Consider the following 17,959-nt stretch of genomic DNA (forward strand, 5'->3'; position numbering starts at 1 on the left):
GTTTTGTGTTGCCTTATCAATAAAGTTTTTAAACAAACTGTGTCTTTTATTTAAACTTTGAGACGTCGACACAAAACAAATAAATCCCCATTCAGGCTGGATCCGGAGCCTCGTCCCTGGATTTTAAGTGGATCTCTGGGTTTTTTTTAAAATCAGCTCAGAGTGAAACTTGACTTTGGTGTGAAAATGGAGGAAGTTAAAATGTTTCTGCGGATCCGATGGAAACATGCTGACGCCAACGTACCGGTCTGTTGAGGAACCGACACGACGACAGAAAAACTAAGTCCATGTAAAAGTGAATCAGGTGACCTGTTGTGATGTGGTTACGGGTTCTGCTCTTCTCTCTGAGCTCTGTGTCTTTAAGCCAGTTTCTGTTCCCCCCTCCTGATGTGGAGCACATTTTGTTTTCGTGCTTCCTGCTCAGGAATCTCTTTTCAGTTTGTCTGAATCCAGTCGGACATTTTTGTGGAGAGTTTTAAGGAAGGTCCAAGGGGATTTCAGTCCGTCACATTAAACATCATCACAGACACAAATGCACATTTCAACTTCATTTTTATTTGAAAATATAGAAAAAACAAACATCGTCATCGTCATCATCATCATCATCTGTCTTTCAGCTCTGCTTTGGTCCACAATGGCCTTTCATTAAAACCATGACATAGTCCTTCACTAGTGGTCCGTTTGTTTCGTCCACCTGGTGGTTCGAGGTGAAGTCACAGCCAGTTTTACGAGTCCAGAAGCTACACTTCAATTCTGGCTCCTGTTTCTGTTTCACAGGCTCCAGGTTAAAATATTAACAAAACAAAAAATATTTCAGCTGATTGTATCATTAGAGTTGCATCCTTCCAGCAGCGTAGCATCCGTACAGTGTCATGCAGACAATTTATAGTCTGTAGTTAAGGCCGGGGGATAGGCCTGATCCTGATTCTGATCCTGTCCTTTAATATCGATTATCGGCCGATAGTCGATTAAATATGATTAAATTAAATAAACTGATTAAATATGACAGTGACAGTGAAATAACAGAAACTAAATCTGACAACTTACTTTTTCACGAGCTGTTTGATCCAATCACTGAAGCTCAAAACTACAGAGTTGATCGGTTTAAATTACTGATCTGATATGAACAAACGTTTAACTGGAGAATGTGACTCCTGAAACTGAGCTGAGATCAGCTGACGGTTTATTAGAGGGGACGTCTCACTCTCATTAATCAGTGAAGCTGACGTGACCTGCAGCCGGAGACGCTGGTCGTTGTAACCGGTGAAAGTGACGTCAGCGCCGGATAAACATGAGAAGCTGCTGCTGAGATATTGATTGGCTTTATATTCATCCAAAGTGATTACTAATTACAAGAGACACAAAAATGTGTTTTTGTAACAGCTGGTGTGCTGTCATTTCCTGTATGGAAGCTCAAGTCCAGAGAAACAGAGTTGAATGCAAACAGTTGATTTTTGAAGGAAAGAGAAGTGAATCCAGCGTCTGCGGCAAACAGGCTTTAACGATGAGCCTCTCGTTAAATGTTGCTGCTGTTGTTGTTATTTCATCAACTTCACTTAAAAAATAGAAAACAATTAAACAGTAATTGTGACACAAGTTTGGACGCAGAGTCTGTACTCAGTGACCCCCTTCTGACAGATATCACAGCCTGCAGACACTTTGTAGCAGCTCAGCGTCTTTCTGGTTCAGGCTTTCAGAGATGTTCAGGTCAGGGGGGCTGCGGGGCTTTCTTGAAGTGGTTCACGGTGGATTTTGAGGTCTGCTTTGGATCCTTGTCCTGCTGTAGAAACCAGCCTCTTTTCACTGTCACGTTCCTGACTGACTGCAGGACGTTTGCCTCCAGAATCTGCTGATGTCTGTGGAGTGTTTCCTGCTCCACTGGCTCCTACTACCCCCCCCTCCATTTTTCCCCGGTCTACGGGTATTTTGACGGAGCCGGTGTGAACCACCGGTGAATTCGGCGTCAACACGATCCGCCAGGCGCCTCCGCAGGTTGTTAAATTTAACCCTTACTTTGCTGCACTGGCAGTTAACGGCTGTGCTCCGCTGACTGAGTCTGTCTCCTCCACAAACTGCAGCTCAGACTTTCTGTTCTACATTTGCAGTCTGCAAATCCAAGATCAGATGAATGTGATATTATCAACGGAAACTTTAGACGTTTCACGAGATGAATACTACCAACGATAACTTGTACTTTAATCCGGATGTGAACAAAAAGTGAAATAAAAACAGTTGGTAAATTTGAGAAGAGGTACAACTTTTGGACCTTCAATAACATCCAGCTGGGTAGTGATGGGTTTGTTTGTGTCTTGTATTGATCATATTGCAGCCCAACACACAGCAGGTCGGTTGGTTCTGTACAGACTCGGTGTCTCGCTCAGTGTGCAGGACGGCTGTAAGTGTGCTGGGGATCTAACCTGCGACCTGTCAGGTACAGGACGGCGTCTCACGGCTGTTTGGGCTTCTCCCCCTGCCTCAGCAGACTGACGTACAGACGCAGGAAGGAGTAGCAGACGCCCACGGAGCAGTACACCGAGGTCGCCAGCAGGGGGAGGAAGGGCAGCTTCTGTCGCCACGGTGACAGAGGGAAGACGACCTCGCAGGCGATTGCCACGGCAACCAGACCCAGCAGGTAGACGACCTCCGGGGGATGGAGCAGAGACCCCTGACCGCTGAGAGGACAGAGGAAGTGATCCGATTACTGAAGGAGAAGAACCCAGGGTTCTACACGGATCCTCGTTATAAAACATCTGTCTTGGTTAAGAGGCCGGATGATTATGAGAGCATGTGTGGAACAATAACCATTTTCCAGGTTATTTAATTAGGGCTGCAACTGATGATTGTTTTCGTCACAGATTAATCTGCTGATTCTTTTCACATCTTTGTCTATAAATGTAGAAAAATATTCAAAAGTGCCTGTAAAAAAATTCCCAGAACCCAAGGTGAGGCCAACAGCCCGAAACCCGAACATATTCAGTCTACTGTTATGTGTGACAAAGAGAAGCGTTAAGTCCTAACATTTGAGAAGAGGGAGTCAGCAGATGATTCAAACAATTATTCAACCATCAAAACAGTTGCTGATTCATCTTCAATCACTGCAGCTTTTGGCGGATTTTGTACAAACATAGTTTTGCATAATCTGGACATCTCGGCTATAGATGGAAACCTGTCGGCATGTAAGGATTTGTGTGTTAAATTTGATTTTCTCTGTTACCCTGAGCAGATTTTTAACTTCACTAATGCCGTCCCAAAACATTCTTACTTTTGGCCAAAGCAGTGGTTTTACATACCGACTCAACATGAACATTACCAAAGTCTGCAAATCAGAAAAAACTCTAACTTCTCGATAAGAAGCGTAAAAACCGCCTCATCAGACATGGATCCTGCTAAAGTGCGGAGATCCAAATTGGAATTATTACATTTTCCTATATCACCCAAAGATAAAGAAATTCATTTCAAATTAATCAGCGCTACCTTACACCAGTGAATTCCTTAAATTAAGATTCACATCTGAAAGTAATGTCGGTTCCTTTTGCAGTACAGATACCGAAACAACAGAACAGATGTAGATGTAATAATATGCACTGATTCAGGAAGAGAAACTCTGAAGAGAAAATCTGCTGACTGACAAATGACAAAATATTAGACACACAAAGAAAATATTAGTGAAAACACCTTCCACTATATTGTAAATCCCTGAAATGTATGAATTTAAAATCTAAAAGAGCTGCTGGATGAGTAAAACTGTACAAATCAAGAGAAGATGAATTCACTTTCATTTCATTTAAATTGATTTATGTTGCTTTATTTATTTCCTATTTCTTGTACCATTTGTTTTCTATTACTGACATTAATTTATTGTGGGTTTTTTTTACTTTTTAAATTTTTTGTTAGTGCTCTTTTCTTATTTGAAAAAAATGACTAAAACAATTATTCAATTATCAAAATAGTCGCTGATTAAGTTTTTGAATCGATTAGATACAGGCCAAGGATTTTTAATAACATGGTTAAACATGGAAAAAAAAAAAACAGTTTTCTGATGACTCCCAAAAGCACTCTGGGTATTGGAGTCTTTGTTATGGCCACAATTTTAGTGTAACTCTCGTGACACCGACATGTGGTACGTGGATTATCTGTAAAACTGTTCCAACATGAATTTAATGAGTAACTCTGACGTCTGACCTCCCTCCTCTGTCTTTAAAAACACCTCACAGATCTGTAGTTTCATTTTTAATAAAGGCTCATTTATTTCCTGGAACAGCTGCTCACACTGACAAGTTTATTTTTCCACTGTTAAATGTCTCAATCACCAAAGATCTTGGCTCCCTATTTTCCAAGAAAAATACATTTAATGCTCATTAAATGTGGTTACAAATGTTTTTGTGTTTATGTAAAAAAGCATTTTTTTTTTAAATTCTCCAGTATTAATATCCAGCTCAGTCAGTTTCCTTTCTGTCAATGAAGAGAATAAACAATAAACCTTGTATCTTTACCTGTAGAGTTTCCTCAGAGCAGTGAAGGAGTAGACCGTAAACATCAGCATCAGAACCACTTTGATGGGCAGCTCTGCGCGACACATTAGATAAACAGTCATTTGATTACAGACGGATTCACCATTAGGAAGGACTCTTGATCATTAAAGCACCTGCAGGGCTGATAGAGGTTTTAGGATTTCTTCAGGTTGAAAAAGTCAAGTTGAAGATCTTTTTAAATGCACCCTGGAAGTGAGTTTAAGTCAAAAACAACCAACATCTGCAACTGAAAAGAGCCAGAGAAACTGACGGCACTAGAAGGGACAAACAAGTAAAATGAAGAGCTCTCCTCAAGACGTCAACTTTAGCTACTGACTGACAGTTTTTTCCGCCTGGCGTTTACCTGCGGGGGTGAAGAGCAGCGGGAACAGGGAGTAATGACCCGTGGTGGTCAGAACCAGGAAGATCCCAGCATCCTCTCTGCTCTCAACCGCCAGGATGCTACGGGAAGAAAAACAGACGAAACATCACTTCAAATGCTCCAGAAGCTTCGGTCCAACCTCATCCCCTGTCAGAATTCACTACGTGTATATGGTTGACTGCTTCCACCACAGGTCAATGTCTTTCTGTTAATGAACTCCACTTTAGGTCCTCCTCCCCCCTCGTGCTATTGGCTGACGAATCTGGGGACCTGCAGGCCCGTCTTGGTCAGCTGGATCAGCTGGATCAGCTGGATCAGCTCTCAGTCGGATTTTACAGATCTATGGCAACTTCTGCTGGCATGAAACTTGCACGGGCATTTATCTGAACCACAATAATAATAATGACAATAATAATTTCATGTTTCCCTCTTACAATAAACTGTGAAGCTACAGTGGACTCGGCTGCTCAGACGGTGAATACAGAAATGATAGACCTTAACTTTCTATCATTTCAGTAGAAAATGATCATGATTATTAACAGAAATGTTAGAAATGATCATTAAAATGTGTTTATTTCAGAAAGACGACAGACTCTCCTCCTCTGCCTGACTATAATATTATTCATGATACAGATGAAAAGATTAAATAACAGATCGTGATGAGAAAAATCTAATGTATGCAGACGGTTATGGTTCTTTTGTTAATCAGACCCACACACAACACAGATCCATTATTTTCAGCTAGCGAGCGAATGAGAAAAGGTCCAGCCGAGGACGTTGGTCCAGTCACCAGCAGATTTCTAATGAAGGGCTGTCGGACCAGTAGGAGACGTCAGTGTTACTTTATTTACAACTCTGACCTTGTGAAATACAGTGACTGGAGTGGACGTGTCAGCGGCTGACCTGAGAGGCAGGATGGCGATGAGGACGGCCTTCTCGTGGACGTGCCAGCCGAACATGAAGGAGCCCAGAGCGCAGAGCAGCAGGCACCGCAGGAAACCCCGGGCGCCGCGAGGACGACGCCAGATGGACGCCGCCGCCGGCTTTAGAGACGCAGAGTCAGAGAGAGACAGAAAGAGAGAGAGAGACAGAGGGACAGAGAGAGACAGAAAGAGAGAGAGAGAGAGAGAGACAGAGGGACAGAGAGAGAGAGAGAGAGAGAGAGACAGAGAGACAGAGACAGAAAGAGAGAGAGAGAGAGAGACAGAGAGACAGAGAGAGAGAGACAGAGACAGAGACAGAAGAGAGAGAGAGAGAGACAGAGAGACAGAGACAGAAAGAGAGAGAGAGAGAGAGACAGAGAGACAGAGACAGAAAGAGAGAGAGAGAGAGAGAGAGAGAGAGAGAAAGAGAGAGAAAGAGAGACAGAAAAGAAAGGTTAGCGTTAACACATCCGCACCGCCGTCAGCTCTGCGGAGAGCCAGGTCTCATCAGAGGGACACTTCAGGTCTAAACGGAACTGAGTCCTTTTATTAAAACATAGGACATAATTAATCTGGACAACTTCCTGCAAACACACACAAAAAAGGGAAACAACTAAAATGTTTCTTGCTGAAGTGACAATTGTTCAGATAAAGGAAGATCGGAACATAAAGACTCTGAACCCAGAAAACAAAGGTGAATTAATGACCGAGATGACCAGTATCAGGGCCGGTCTGGGCAGGTTTTAATGGATCGAGCTCTGATCCTCTCTTTACTGAACTCTACTGTGTTTTGTCACCTCAGCCTGCTGCTGTTGGAGTGTGTGACGTCACTTTCACCTACGTCTCCGGCCGCAGGTCACATCAGCTTCGCCGGTTAATGTCGGTTCTGTCGGTAACTCGACGCCAGAACAAAATGAAACGCGTCGTCGTCTGAACTCGGCCGAAGATCGTCTGGGAGTGAAGAGGCTCCGCTCCGTAACACCGCTGTACAATCGGAGCGTGTCCGTAGTTCCGACGGCGCCGCCAGTTTCAGGAGTCTCATCCACCGGTTAAACTTTCATTTGTATCAGATCAATAATTAAAGCCGATCAACTAAATTGTATTGAATCAGCATGTTCAGTATTTGGATCAAACAGCTTCTGAAAAATAAGACGTGTCTGCTTTTTTGTATCTACAGATGTTATACGTGCATATGATGCGTCAGCTTTCGCATCCTCTGCTGCAATGTAAAGGCCAACGACGGACCGGACGAGGAACGGGCAGACACCCACTATCAAAGGGCGAGGGAACTCCTGAGAGACGTCCCCGATTACAGTTTGTTCTGACTCACCAGGATGGACAGAAGAGTGCAGACGAGTGTGACAGACGGAGACACGGAGGGGAGGACCGAGTGCTGGAACTCCTGAACCAGCCCGCCCGTCATGGAGGCGCGGGGAAGCTCCGTCTCGTCCAGCAGCTTCAGACGGACACCTGAACAGACACGTGGACGGTCAACAGAACGTCACCCCAGACGACCGTAAGCAGTGGGATTCGTGGGAAGCCTCCTAACTTTTGACAGACGTACGGCTTCCTCAACTGTCTTTCCTACGATACAGAACTCTCTTCAGCTGAATGAGTCCAGATCTGAAGGGCTTATTTGGTCCACCCTCTCTGATTCACCTTTAAGGTCATTCTGGAGGCTGCAGTTTGTTGGGGGGGGGGTTCTAATATTTGTCCGAGCACTGAAGTTAAACTAAATACAGTAGAGTAAGAGGATCTTATATGAAGAGCTGGAGTCTCACCGAGCGTCGCCAGGCATTTGTCCAGCACGTTGTAGAGGGCCCAGATGTTGGGGGCCCAGTAGGCATGACAGAGGCCCCGCTTAAAGGGGAAGAGACGGGACAGGACCTGAGGGAGCTGACCCTAAAATAAATAAACACATCGTCATCATCAGGTCTCAGTGACATCAAGTGATGGTAAGCGTTCATACACGAAAAGCAAACCAACCAGCTTTAAACAGCTTCCTGTGACACGTTACCACGAGGCTGAGCAGACAAGGTCAAAATGTCTATTTTTTGGGCAAACATTCCCTGAAAAGACCTCCCGCCAATGCACCGATGCGGCAATGTGTCAGGATCAGCTACAGATGTCACGGAATGTAACTGCTGACACTCACCATGACAATGAACGGGCCAAAGGACAGAGCGCAGGCGGAGGCCACGATGCCGCCCAGAGCCAGCAGACGGAGCGGACTGAAACTCCTCCACCTGACAGAACCGTCTGCAAAAAAAAACAAAAAAAACACAAACAGAAAACAAAACCAGAAAACAAGGCATTCAGTACATAAGGCCGTTGGTGTTGTGGATGTAGCAGATGTACAACACTGACAGTTATACAAGCTGGGTTGCATTTATTTGGTTGGTGTTTGTTTGTGGATTGAAAAATGCATTTGGGACCATGAGGTTTTCACTCTGCAACATACACATTTGAGAATCTCGCTTTTTAATTTGTGGATTATGTCGCACATTCGTGACCTCAACTCATCCCCCTCCACAATTTAGCGTTTTTTATTCGACAAAAGCCACTGATCGTCAGTCAGGGCTTAATATTCTGTCAGTTGACTGATTTACTAAATGACGTAACATTTCAGCGCCAGTTAGGATTTCAGCTGCATCAGCGACAGCAAACGTTGGTGTCTGCAGGCTCGGAGTGTGCGTCGTACCTTTGTTGTCCTGAGTAAAGCAGTAACTCCTCAGCAGGTAAGTGCCATAGGCCGGAGCCACATACAGGTAGATGTGCTTCAGGTTGAGCAGGACGGAGAACAGCAGCGCCCCCTGCAGGTGCCGAGACTGTCCAACACCGACAACAAAACGAAAAGCGAGACCAACTGAAGCAGAGTTCGTTGAAGTGATACATTGAGAGGCCCTTGTATCTTAAACTTAAGAGAAAAAATCTAGTAACATCGACCTTAATTAAAGGAGCAAAATTAGATAAAATCATTGGAGTGTTTTGGAGACTGAGGCTCAAACCTGCAGGTGTTTTGCCACTGACAGCAGCAGGAAACCAAACAAGAAGCCGTTGTACTGGAAATGAATGTCTGAACGGAACTGTCAAAGAAGTTTTATCAACTCAGTTTGATGACTGAGGGGCTGAGGTGAGGTCGGAGCCAGAGTAATGAATTAGTAAAAAGAGAAACTGAGTGCTCAGCCTACGAACTGTATGAGATCAGAGTTTCACCTTTACAAACCGACGTGTTGAATGTCATGATGGAAAATTAAAGGGAGCGTTTTAGCTTTTCCTGTATTTTTCCATTTATTTCATGTAGAACTCTTTACTGAAAATGTCTTTAAAAAAATCCCCTAAATTTTGTTCTTTTAATGAGAGAAAAGTACAGATGATCTGCATCAAATTCGTGCTTTTCTGTGCAGAAGTTCAGGGAAAATAATGAACCGATGAGTGTTAATGGACGAGTTTGTCCAGCTGTAAGAACTGGATGTGAATCATGTGACCCGTCTACACAGAGGACGCACACGGGACCCACTCACAGAAAAATGACTCCATAGTGCTAGTGCACAGGGAACCTTTAATTTCTCAACCAGCGAAACACATTTCACTGCTCCGGTTTGACCTGTTAATGTCAGGATGACAGTGACGGCAAAGCTGCTGGGTTGAATGGGATTAAGACTATGAAAACCAGTTTTCATCAGCGCAGTTTAAAAAGCGTCTTCTTCATCTGCTTCCTGGTCCAAAATGATCCCAAACTTCTGACTGAAGGAGCATTTTGATGGTTAAAAACTTGGGCCATTTAAACTTAACCTCATCCTCTCTGATGACCAGTAGAGACGCACCCAGCTGCTGTGCTGAGGTGTCACAGCTGAAGGATACGGTCCACGACGAGGAGGCCGAAGTTCCAGAGCAGCAGAACAGCCAGGACGAAGGACGGCCGGTTCAGAACGTCCCGAGAGCCTTTCTGCTCCTGAACACACCTGCAGCACCTGGACGAGCACAGAGCCAATCAGGAGCAAGCTGCTGGAAAAGTTTCTGAGTAAAACTTCACAGAAAGATTTCAACGTTTCAGCCCGTTATCGTCTTTTTTCCCGCGACGTCAGCGGGACAAAAAATAAAAACCTGAACGATTCAGGCTCACGCACAAACTGTGAGAAGCATGTACAGCCTCTTCTCTGAGGTTCATGAAAATGTGTAAGGACTGAAGTTTAAAGCCCTGGTTCCTGGTTTTCTACAAGAATGTGTAAAACTGCACATGTCCTACAGCTATAGACAGATGATGAGACAACGGGCCCCCGAACGCAGACATGTAAAAGGCCCCCACCCACCATCCTACAAACAAAATAATTCCCCAGACTGAGGGAGACATAAAAACACCACAAAAACAATGCAGCCATGTCTCTCTGTGGTCATTTGACTTTCCAACAAGAAATGTTAACAGTGACTTCACATAGAGGTTCTGGTCCAGGGGCCCTGGGTCTGTACCTGGTTGGCCTGTTCTGTAATCCATCCATGATACTAATAACCCAACCAGCTATCCGGTACCGGGGCCCCGAGCCACCTCTGGCCTCAACCCTGCCCCCATGAACCAGCTAGATTTAATAAGAGATGCTAAAGGCCGTGAACAGACTCCGGACTCACTCTCTGGCAGCGTAGATAAAAACCACGTCAGTGAAAATGACCGACAGCCTCTGGAAGAGCACCGTGGACGGGCTGGCGTAGTTCAGATTCTCCACCAACAGCATGTTTCTGTCGAAGTGCTGAGCCACGTGGGACAGGCCGAACTCAAACCAGGCGAACAGCGGAGGGTAGTCCAGAGTCCACTCAGACGTGTTCTGCAAGGACGGGGAAAACACATGGATTTTAGAAAAACTAAAAATGAGTGTGGACATTGGGACTGGGCCCCAGAAGGCTCCCGTACGCTGCCATGTGCTGCTCTAAGAGCCTCCACACTTCTGCTTTCAGTGTTGCCACCAGATGTGTGCAAGAGCAACTCCGTCACACTGACCTCATAGTACCACCTGGACACCGGCAGACTGTGCGTGATCGCCAACCAGTTCCTGTGCACCTCAAAGTCTGTGGAATGACTGAAAGACGGACACAACAGCAGACAAACAATAGTTCACTCTGGAGGCAAAGACAAACCAAACTCCATACAGAAAACTGGCACTTTGTTGTAGACTCACTGATAGGCACATCTACGAGTCCCATTTAAAGTGTCGAGACATTTAGACACAGTTTAGTCAGCCATCCCTTCACACTGTAGTTTTGAAAGCTTGCTATGCGATGAAATAACAGCTAAACTAAATAATTCTTCTCTGGAGCTCTCTTAATTACTGAGTATTTATCACAGATTTTGGATAACTGGTTACCTCCAGTAAACTAAATATATAGGGAGATAACACCCCAATAATCGAGACTGTGTTGCTGCTCCTTTAATTATATTAATGCCAAATTTACCAGTAGTGATTACTGACTTAGTTAGATTCTTCGGTTGTGTTTTAGGACACTTGCACTTTGGCAAAAGAGGGAGACCTCGTTTAATGGCAGATTTCTCTGAGATGTTTGGTTCGGCTGTACAGCTAAAATACTGTAGTACCTTAATTCCTTGGACCCTTCACACACAAAAAAACAGCACACATCAGAGTAAGAAGATCATAACAATGATTTAAATGCAACCACAAAGTGTAAGGCTGCGGTGGTGCTGGTTGGATTGTATGAATGCCGAATTCAGCAGTAGTCAATACTGACCCTGTCAAAATATTCAGTTGTGTTTTATTATGTGTGTACGTTAAAAAAATAAGACAGACGGGCTTAAATTAGGAGAGTTTTCTACTGTGCTTGGCTTGAACAGATAGAACACTGTAGTTTTTTAAAGCATCCATACAGGGTATAACAACACATTAGTTTAAATACTTGAGCCTGAACTATCTCGGCTTGGTAATAATCATTAACCCACCGATAAAGGCAGAATAATTAAGGTTTAAATTTCTCAGACTGAAGAGGTGCTTGCTGGATTGTATGAACCCCCAAATTACCAGCTGTTATTACTGACTCTAATCAGTTGTTTTAAATGGAATATAAGCGAGGAATCCTTAAACGGGATGATTTTTCAATGAAGATAGGCATGGATAGGTATAACATTGTACTTTATATTTCTGTGGACTTAAACCTCGGTACAGGTCAAATCAGCGCGCAACAAAGTAAAAACAACATAATGATTTAAATTATTTGGCCAGAAGTGTCTCGGGTCGGCGCTAATGATTAATAATCCGTGTGAAACTTCGCAGTCAGCTTCAGAACGAACTTCTGCCGAAAAACGGCGCCATCTTGAGGATGTTTGGCTACAAACCGGGAGCTAATGACACGTCAACTTATTGTTACAACCGCCTCTCGTCACTTTATATAAAGCGAAATATGACTAACGGCTACACACACGACTCGTTTTCTACCGGCTCCGCTAAAACCGACACAGAAACATCTTGGTCGTTTATCTACACGTGATCTTCCCTGGCTTGTAGCTGTTAGCCGGACGCTAACAGGCTAAACTGTCGTTATAAAATAACACTGTCGTCCTGGAACTGCACCGCTGAGTGAAACCGGTTCACGTCAAATTACGTCCACTCACTAGGCGCTGATGAAGAGACATTTGAGCAGAGAGACTCCCAGTGCTAACACTGGAAACCAGCTCCGGCCGTCCACCTCAGGAGCCGCCATGACACTGGGCCTGTTGACTTTGAAAGCACAACTTTATTGACAGCTCCGTGCGGGACACTGTGGCGGCTGGACTTCATTTTGAAAAACGAGTCCACTGCTGTGAAACCTACTTTTATCTTTTTTTTCGTTTTAACATTTTTAATACTTTTTTTTTTTTTAATTAAAGTTGCGATGCCTGCAGGGGAGGACGGTGACGTCATCACTTAGACGCCTTTAAGGTCGCCTCGTAAACTGAGGAATTCTGAGTTTCCTTTGTAAGATCTCTTACTTCAGGGACCGATATAGAAACTTTTAAACAGTTTTAAATGGGGGGCCTGTTAGTTAAGTAGGAAGCATGTAGATATTCTGAAAGTACCAAAAGCAAAAGTGCTCCCTGCCGAGCCGTTTATATTAGTCCTGGATCCTAATCATTGATGCCTTAATGTGAACTTCAGCTTAATGTTGCAGCTGCAGAAGGTGGTGAAGGTTCATGTGAGTTACTTTACAGGCTGCTGGGAGTTCTCTTGAATTCCCCCCCGGGGATCAATAATCTTATTTTAACCTATATTTTCTATAACAAGTGTGAATGTGAAAAGTAACTGAAGTCTTCAGATAAATGCCGTAAAGTAAATTTACGGTTGTCGACCAAAGACCTTTACCGAGATGAGATTGTGAGATTATTTGAGGGATGATCACAGTCGAGTAAAAACACAGACATATTTAAAAGGATTTAGGAGAATCAATAAAAGCGTAGAATAAATAAATCTGGACAAAATCCTAAAAAACAACAGCAGCATTTCACAGAGAACAGTGGAAAGTGAAAGTGAAGTAGAAGTGGAAAAAACTCAAAGTATCTCTACAGCACTTAGTAAATGTAGCCTCCACCACCGGTGGGCGCTGCCTCATAATCTGTCCACGAACACACCCATGACTCTATCGGGTTGTATCACGGGACCCGCAGGGACGTGGAGAATTCCGAGGGTCCGGGAAGGCAGCATGACGACGGCCTGGTTCCGCGGTCCGCCTGCGGAGTGTGTGTGAGTGTGTAAGAGTTTGAGAGTGTGTGTGTGTGTGTGTGTTTCGGGATCGGCCGGAGTCTGGTTCTGACGTTTTAACTGACTTCTACTGAAACTTTCAAACGCAGCAGCTTCCGGGATGAACGCGCTGCGGCGGTGTCACCTTCGGCGGGTCGGGACCTGGAGAGGTGAGTCCGGGTTTAGTTACTGAAGAGGAAGGTTCCGGTCAGAACTAACGGACCTGGTTCAGGGGCTCGGAACAACCTGAGGCGTAAGTCCCTGCCGCAGCCGGGTCAAACTGAAACCAGATCAGTACAGATACTCCAGAACCGTACTCGAGAACAGACTGGACCAGGTCTACAAACTTTAGAAAGGGGGGGCAGACTGGGGCACAGTTTCAAAATGGGTCAAATGTCTTCGGACTGCAGTTGAACTTCCTGGTTCCCTGCAGTGATAAACTGACCGTGATCAATATTCACTCTGTTCATCCACCGTGACGAACGGACGTCAGATGAACAAGTTGAAAAGCTCCGATACGAAATAACGTCAGTGAACAGCTGCTGTTGGTAACTGCGCATGTCCTGCAGCCATGGACACGCGATGAGACGACGGGCCCCTGGACACAGACCTGTAAACCCCCCCCCCTCCCAGGACCAGGACCACGTCCCCCAACCCCCCCTCCCTCCCAGGACCACGTCCCCCAGACCTAGAGAGACTCTGGGGAGGTGATAGTGACTTTCTAACTAGAAATATTAACACAAATCACTTCCCACACAATAAAATACATTAAAATGCTTTGAACTGTCGCGTCTTTTAAAATGTGACCGTTTGCTGCTTTTCCTGTTTATTATTTTCATCGTTTTGAGCTTTGACAGTCGGTTGTGACGGCGTCGCTTTGCACTCTGGGTAACCGTGACGCCGCTCCTCACTATCATCTGGATTTTTGCAGACAATGAATTAATCGATCGATCGATCAAGAAGATGATCGGCAGATTAATCCATAAGGAAAACGATCGACCGGCAGGGAAAAGCTGCAGGAGTCGTGATGATCTGACGACATGAAACGGTGAAACGGTCACAGGGGCGACAGAATCTAACCGGCGGGGGTCGACCTGGTCAGACTGGTCCTTTAAGTTCTTAACTAAACCCCCAAAAAAACAGATCTGTGTGTGTGTGTGTGTGTGTGTGTGTGAGAGACAGGTTTCCATGTGACAGCGCCTGTGGTGACCTTTGACCTAAGAAAAGTTGAACTGACGCCTCTGGAGCAGCGGAAACTCACTTTCGACTCCCACGCCATGGCGACGGAGCTGGAGAGCAGCGGTGAGGAAACCACACCCCCACTCAGACTCATGGTTTGGGACTCTGAACTCAGGTGAAACCACAGGATCTGGTCCGTAGCAGATTAACAGAATGGAGTCAAACGTCGTCCTCCTCAGAGTCCTGACCGAGTCAGACCTGGACTCAGTGTGACGTCCACTTCCTCTGATGCCCCTCCAGAATAAAGCTCCAGAAATCCACTTTTGAGTTTCCTTCAGTGTCACAGTGACACTTTTCATACCAGATCTTTTGTTTAATTGTGTCCAGGTTTTGAGAAGCGTCAGGCGGAGCTGATCGTTTCAGCTCTGGTGACCCTGACCACGGCGAACATGGACATCGTCTATAAAGACATGGTGACCAAGTCCCACCAGGTAGGACACGGGTCTCGGTACTTAGCGCTGCTCTGCGGAGATCCGTCTCTGCGAGCCGCTCTCCACGTGTTTCCCCCCGTTCTACCTTCAGGAGATCGCCGTGCAGCAGATCGTGGCTCACCTGGACTCCATCCGGAAGGACATGGTGATCCTGGAGAAGAGCGAGTTCGCCAGCCTGCGCTCTGAAAACACGGTACCGCAGCACTTCCCGTCTCTTTCACTTTGATGGTCACGGTTTTCCCGTTCCTGTGACGACACGAGGGTGGTGAGGGTGAAGCTGTCGATTCGTCCTTATCACTTCTAGGATCCACATTAGCTGCTGTCGGTCACAAAAGACGCGGGACAGAATCTGAACACTAAACCTGAAGCTTAAAACATATTTCACAGCCAGACTGAGATTAACACAACCGGGCGAACAGCACTGACTCAGTACCTCACCCGGGAAGCACTGAAGTAGTCACTCTCAGTTTTATGATACAACAGCTCAAGGTTGTAGAAGAGTCTGGTTTGACGATTTACAGCCAGAAAAACTGCAGGAAGATGTGAGAAATGAAACTTTATTTACAGGTCAAGTGATTTATTCCAACTGGTTCTTGTGCCTTTTTTACTAAAGTCCGTTTGTCTGTTTATTCTCCTGCAGAAAATGAAGCGAGAGCTGGAGCAGCTACAACACAGACTGAAGGTGAGGAACTGAGACTCGGCGTTTAACAGCGAGGTAGCCCTGGGTCCTGATGGGTCTGGATCCATGTCGGACCGTAAATCAACAAACACAAATCATTTTATAGAAACTCAAGTTTTGTGAACGACGTGTTTTTCCGTGTGTGTTCAGGAGGAGAGTCTGAAAGTCCGAGCAGAAACCAAACTGGACATCAACCTGGAGAGAAGCAGGATCTCTGACATGGTGAGTCAGTACGTCGGTAAGCGAACGCATCGCGGTTCAGTCGCACGTGTCGGTAAACGTAACGCGTTCAGTTCAGTCACACGTTTTTCCCTTTTATTGTGTGTGGCAGCATTTTTTGTTTTTTTCACAGTTTACAGCAACAGGGAACAAGGCTGATGGAGCTGTATAATCCTGTTCCATCAAGCGTAAAAAAAAAACGGGTAATCTATTTGCGCTTGTCGGTAAGCTTAACGATCGGTTTTCAGTCGCACGCGCGGTAAGCGAACGCACGCAGCGCGGTCATTTCACACGGTTTTTAACGTTTACAGAACAGGTCAAAGAGGCTGATGCTGATTCTGGCAGTTCCATCAATCCATTGTTTTTTTGCTTATAATCCCTGCAGGAGGAGAAGAGGCAACTGGAGGCCAAGCCACGGAGTTCCAGTGGTGGTGGTTCAGTGTCTGGACTCACTTAACTGACGTCACCACGCGTGTCTCGTGTGGTCAGAAAGCCGACCTGGAGAACGACAACATGGAGATCAACAAGAAGATCGACCTGCAGGTGGCCTCGCTCAAAACCGTCCTGGAGTCTCTCAAACTGGAGACGATCCGCTACCTGGCAGGTAACCGAGCCCCCCGGTGTCTGTAAATGTGCCGCCGGTGTGGCGGGATTCCGGGTGACGCACTTTCCTGTCCTCTGCTCCTCCCCAGCGACGGTGTTCTCCTGCCTGGCCATCGCGCTGGGAGTCTACCGGCTGTGGAGGTGAAGGATCCAGCGCTCGGGACCACAGAGCGACCGGGACATGGTCCAGTAAACCTCCTTCCAAGTACTCACGGCCTTTACTTCGGTATAAGTACCAATACAGCACAGTAAAATACTCCATTACTTAATTAACAGAAGTATTATCGGCAAAATATAGCTAAAGTATCAGAAGCTGAAGTGCTCATTCTGCAGAAACACTGGGGTAAATACTTACTCATGTTCTGTATCTACGTACAGTGCGGAGGTATTTGTACTTTACTGGAAAATATACTGAATATTTTTAAAGTAAAAGTATACCAGTATTCTCAGCTTCGTGTATCAGCAGTGTACTTTTACGGAATGCGGGACTTTTGCTTCAGTGAAGGACCTGAGTTGCACCACTGAAGATTTCCCTTTAGTGGAGTAGAGGAATAAAGTCGCACACGCAGGAAATACTCCAGTAAAGTACAAGTACCTCGACGCTACTTCTGTTGTACCCAGTTTAAATGAATGGAGAGATTCAGCGGTGACGAGCGTAAACGTTGTTTTACTTTGATTTGTTTTATTTGCTGTAAATGTGTTTTACGATCGTTTTCAAATAAAGATTTGAAGTCAGAAATTAACAACTAAAAAAAGTGGTTTTATGGAAAATTTCACTAACATAAGATGTTAGATACTGGAATCACTGCTACTGTAATAAAAAGAAATAAACCCAAGAACTGACAAGACTTCACAATCATAATAATTATCATCATTTTCAAAATGCCTCAGTCGTGTCGTGATCTTTTCACATCGTACCAGTGTTTTTATAAACCCCTTTTTAATTTGACCTATTTCATGGATTCAGAACGTTTGTAAATTGTTTTAATCTCTTTCAACCATTAAACCATCAGTTAGTGAAATACTTTGGTATTTTAATCTGTGTATTGATGTTTTCATGAATTCACGTGTAAAACCTTGTATTAATTCCTGTTTTTATTTTCCATTGAGCAGTGGACGAGGATCAACTCAGTATTGATACTCGGCCTCTAGAAATACTCCATTACAAGCGAACACGTTACCGAGGTAACAGTTTGTTAGTGTAACCAGGTAAATGTACTTCAAGCATTAGAGTCAAAGAATTGGACTGATGCATGA

The 17,959-nt window shown here is 44.9% G+C and overlaps 2 protein-coding genes across 2 annotated transcripts; one reads left to right on the forward strand and one right to left on the reverse strand.

The window, feature by feature from the left end:
• Positions 1 to 564: 564 nt before the first annotated feature.
• On the reverse strand, positions 565 to 12,722 carry alg8 (ALG8 alpha-1,3-glucosyltransferase). Its single transcript, XM_040150367.1, has 13 exons — positions 12,430 to 12,722; positions 10,810 to 10,888; positions 10,443 to 10,636; positions 9,681 to 9,790; positions 8,825 to 8,892; positions 8,518 to 8,644; positions 7,972 to 8,075; positions 7,598 to 7,718; positions 7,147 to 7,286; positions 5,797 to 5,936; positions 4,876 to 4,973; positions 4,494 to 4,566; positions 565 to 2,672 (listed from the first exon to the last, which is right to left on the reverse strand). Exons 1-13 carry the CDS (start codon positions 12,516 to 12,518, stop codon positions 2,447 to 2,449), a joined length of 1,569 nt encoding a protein of 522 aa, XP_040006301.1. The 5' UTR covers positions 12,519 to 12,722; the 3' UTR covers positions 565 to 2,446.
• On the forward strand, positions 12,654 to 17,726 carry ccdc90b (coiled-coil domain containing 90B). The gene is made up of 8 exons (XM_040150454.1): positions 12,654 to 13,701; positions 14,714 to 14,833; positions 15,098 to 15,201; positions 15,293 to 15,394; positions 15,842 to 15,883; positions 16,031 to 16,110; positions 16,540 to 16,703; positions 16,792 to 17,726. The coding sequence occupies exons 1-8, from the start codon at positions 13,653 to 13,655 to the stop codon at positions 16,845 to 16,847; spliced, it is 717 nt and encodes a 238-aa protein (XP_040006388.1). The 5' UTR covers positions 12,654 to 13,652; the 3' UTR covers positions 16,848 to 17,726.
• The last annotated feature ends 233 nt before the right edge of the window (positions 17,727 to 17,959 follow it).

The sequence above is a fragment of the Xiphias gladius genome, chromosome 17 (assembly GCF_016859285.1).
Source record: "Xiphias gladius isolate SHS-SW01 ecotype Sanya breed wild chromosome 17, ASM1685928v1, whole genome shotgun sequence".
NCBI classification, from domain to species: Eukaryota; Metazoa; Chordata; class Actinopteri; order Istiophoriformes; family Xiphiidae; genus Xiphias; species Xiphias gladius.